The 2831-nt window shown below is 33.2% G+C and overlaps 1 protein-coding gene across 1 annotated transcript in view; it reads left to right on the forward strand.

Annotated features, from left to right (window-relative positions):
- The window catches only part of LOC107665659 (26S proteasome complex subunit DSS1), a 2720-nt gene extending 2030 nt beyond the window's left edge, over positions 1–690 (forward strand). Inside the window, exon 3 of the mRNA XM_016456636.1 lies at positions 571–690. Coding sequence (XP_016312122.1) covers positions 571–613 — 43 coding nt within the window. The 3' untranslated portion in view covers positions 614–690. The remainder of the gene's footprint in view (positions 1–570) is intronic.
- Positions 691–2831: the final 2141 nt, after the last annotated feature.

Genomic DNA, 2831 nt, shown 5'->3' on the forward strand with positions numbered 1-2831 from the left:
TATATATATATATATAAAAGGTAAAGGCATGGACACATTCATTTCACTTTTCTGAAACCTTAAAGCTATAAATCTATTGATATTGCTTATGAAATAGTTTTGATTTCCAGCACTGGAAATGGTTGTGCTAGTGAATGTGTGGTGAAGTGGGAGAGGCTCATGCTATTTGGTCGAAAGTGTTTTAAGTTTCATTATTAAAATTGGAAACCAATTAGAAACTTTTTTTATATTTTATTTTATTTCTTAAAAGCTTATTTTATTTCAGCTAATTGACAAGGCAACAGTTCTCATTTTCATTTAGTTTATCTTGATGTACTAACATAACTAAAACTGAAGTAAAAGTAAAAAAAACTAGACATTTAAAAACAAACACTAATAAAAATGACAAACAAAATTAATAAAACTTTAACAGGAAAATGAAAGCTTCACAAAATATTCACAAAAACTCTTAATAGTATCTCTTTGATGCTGTAATATTGATATTATTATTACTATTAATAGTAAAAATTTAATACTTTCTGTGTTTGTTTTGTGAGTTATTGCACTTTTTAATTTTTTCCCTTCTTTTAGAGCGGAGCTAGAAAAACATGGGTACAAGATGGAAACCTCTTAGCATTGGACTACTTGAGCTGAAAATGGATTTTTCCACATTTGAATATTGTCAGTTTGTTCTGTCAATAGAAAATGTGGCTTCTCTTATTACTTCTGTAAGAAGCCCAGTGTTGTAAAACGGGTCAGTTGAAACTGATATCAATGTCCTTCCTTATATACAAATTGTGTTAATACTTGTAAAAATAAAGAATTGTTTTCCCAATTCTGTTTGATTTTTATTATTATTATTCTTATTATTTATATATATATTTAGAGGCATATATATTATGTTTTGCATACATGAATTTGTAATTGTCTTTTTAATCATAAATGTAAAAAGCACGGTAAAGTCTGGTAAATATTGTTAGTTAGTGAGCAGATTTTCACATAACCTCCAGTGATGCAGCTGCACGCATCCGTGGAGAAACTGCTCGGCTGTGCCCTGACGCTTCCCTCCCGAGCTCATGGGGCTTGGCAGAGTCTCTGGTGGGGAGATTATCCAGTGAAATGTTTGTCAGAGGCATGGAGGTGGTCACAGCGTGAAGCCCCAGCCAGTCCTGCCTGGGCCTGCCCACTCCCGACCAGGCCCTGCTCTTTTGCTCTTCACAGCGAGGTCTCCCACACCGAACCAGAAGCCAAATTGCCCAGCCGCACTCCCCCCTAGCAAAATGATTTCTCTGGATTTGTGGCTGTGAGTCCCAAGGATATAATGAGCTGAAATCAATGCCAGTAAGGCATCTCCTACCACAGAGGCATCATTTGCTCATGTTTTAAAGCATCATGTTGCATATTTTCTCTCCCCAAATTTCAAAATAGAATTTGGAAATGTATGAAATGATCATTTGTTTTAGAACTTAAATTCTTTGTTACAGAAATGTGCAGGTTTTGGCTATATGATGTGCATCGCACTGGTTTGTTATCGCTCTAAGCGTACATGTATGAAGGCTGCATCTACTTGCTCAATGTGTTGTTTAATAGATGTTCTGTTGTTGTTTCTGACATTAATGACCTGATGTCAAATTTATGATTACATCCTCTTTTTTTGACATCAGGGACACCCACATCTTACAGGCGCACAATTCATAACATGTAAATCCACCCATGCCCTTCATAATAAGTGCTCTGTGCTGGATCATTATTTTAATTGTTGGAGAGTCATTGAGGTGTGAAAATCACTAAGTGAGAGCAACAGTGGAGATTCCAAGGCCATTTTGTTTGTGCCTGAAGGCGGAAGATTGGCCTCTTGTGTTCGAGCCAGGTGGGTCTTTGTGGCTTCCTCTAAAGTCAGTTTCACTGTTCATGAGAATGATTAAGCACGCACAATCTTTAGGCCTGTGTAGTATTTTCCACTATATTATTTCTTTTGACCTGTTTGCAATTGCTTGTGAATTTGGATCCCTTTAAATTTTGTCAATGGTTCACTTGTCCTGACCTGAAATCAATGATGACAAATCAAATTTCAGTTCAAATAGTTTTTAAAATGTATGAATCATTTAGGAAGGACAGATTTCAATGCAATATATATATATATATATATATATATATATATATATATGAAAACAGCAATTACTGCTCAAGAGTTTGGGATCGTTAATGTTTTATTTTTGAAAGAAGTCTTATGTGCACTAAGGCTGCATTTATTTGCTCAAAATGCAGTAAATAAAAATAATATTTAATAAAAATAATTGTTTTCTGTTTTAATTCAAAAATGTAATTTATTCCTGTGATGGCAAAGCTGAATGTTCAGCATAATTACTCTAGTATTTGGCATCACATGATCTTTCAGAAATCATTATTATATGATAATTTGGTGCTCAAGAAACATTTCTTCTTATGTTAAAAAGAGTTGTGATGCTTAATGTTTTTGTGGAAACGGATACTTTATTTTTCATAAATAGAAAGTTCAAAAGAACAGCATTTATTTGAAATAGAAATCTTATAACATTATTCATTTCTTGATGACATTTGATCAGTTTAATGCATGCGTCCTTACTGAATAAAAGTATTAATTTCTTTATATATATATATATATATGTGTGTGTGTGTGTATACAGTACATACATACAGTGGAGATCAAAATTAGAGAACAACCTACAATTGCAGTTTTTAAGCATATTTCATAAATTAATTGTATTCTGAAGCACAGTATAAAAAACTTGTGTGAGATATATGAAAAAGATCTCTGATCAAAATTAGAGATCACTTACAGATACCTCCAAGTTACTGGTGTTAAGCTGGCA

The sequence above is a fragment of the Sinocyclocheilus anshuiensis genome, unplaced genomic scaffold (genome assembly GCF_001515605.1).
Source record: "Sinocyclocheilus anshuiensis isolate Anshui unplaced genomic scaffold, SAMN03320099.WGS_v1.1 scaffold932, whole genome shotgun sequence".
Classification (NCBI taxonomy): Eukaryota; Metazoa; Chordata; class Actinopteri; order Cypriniformes; family Cyprinidae; genus Sinocyclocheilus; species Sinocyclocheilus anshuiensis.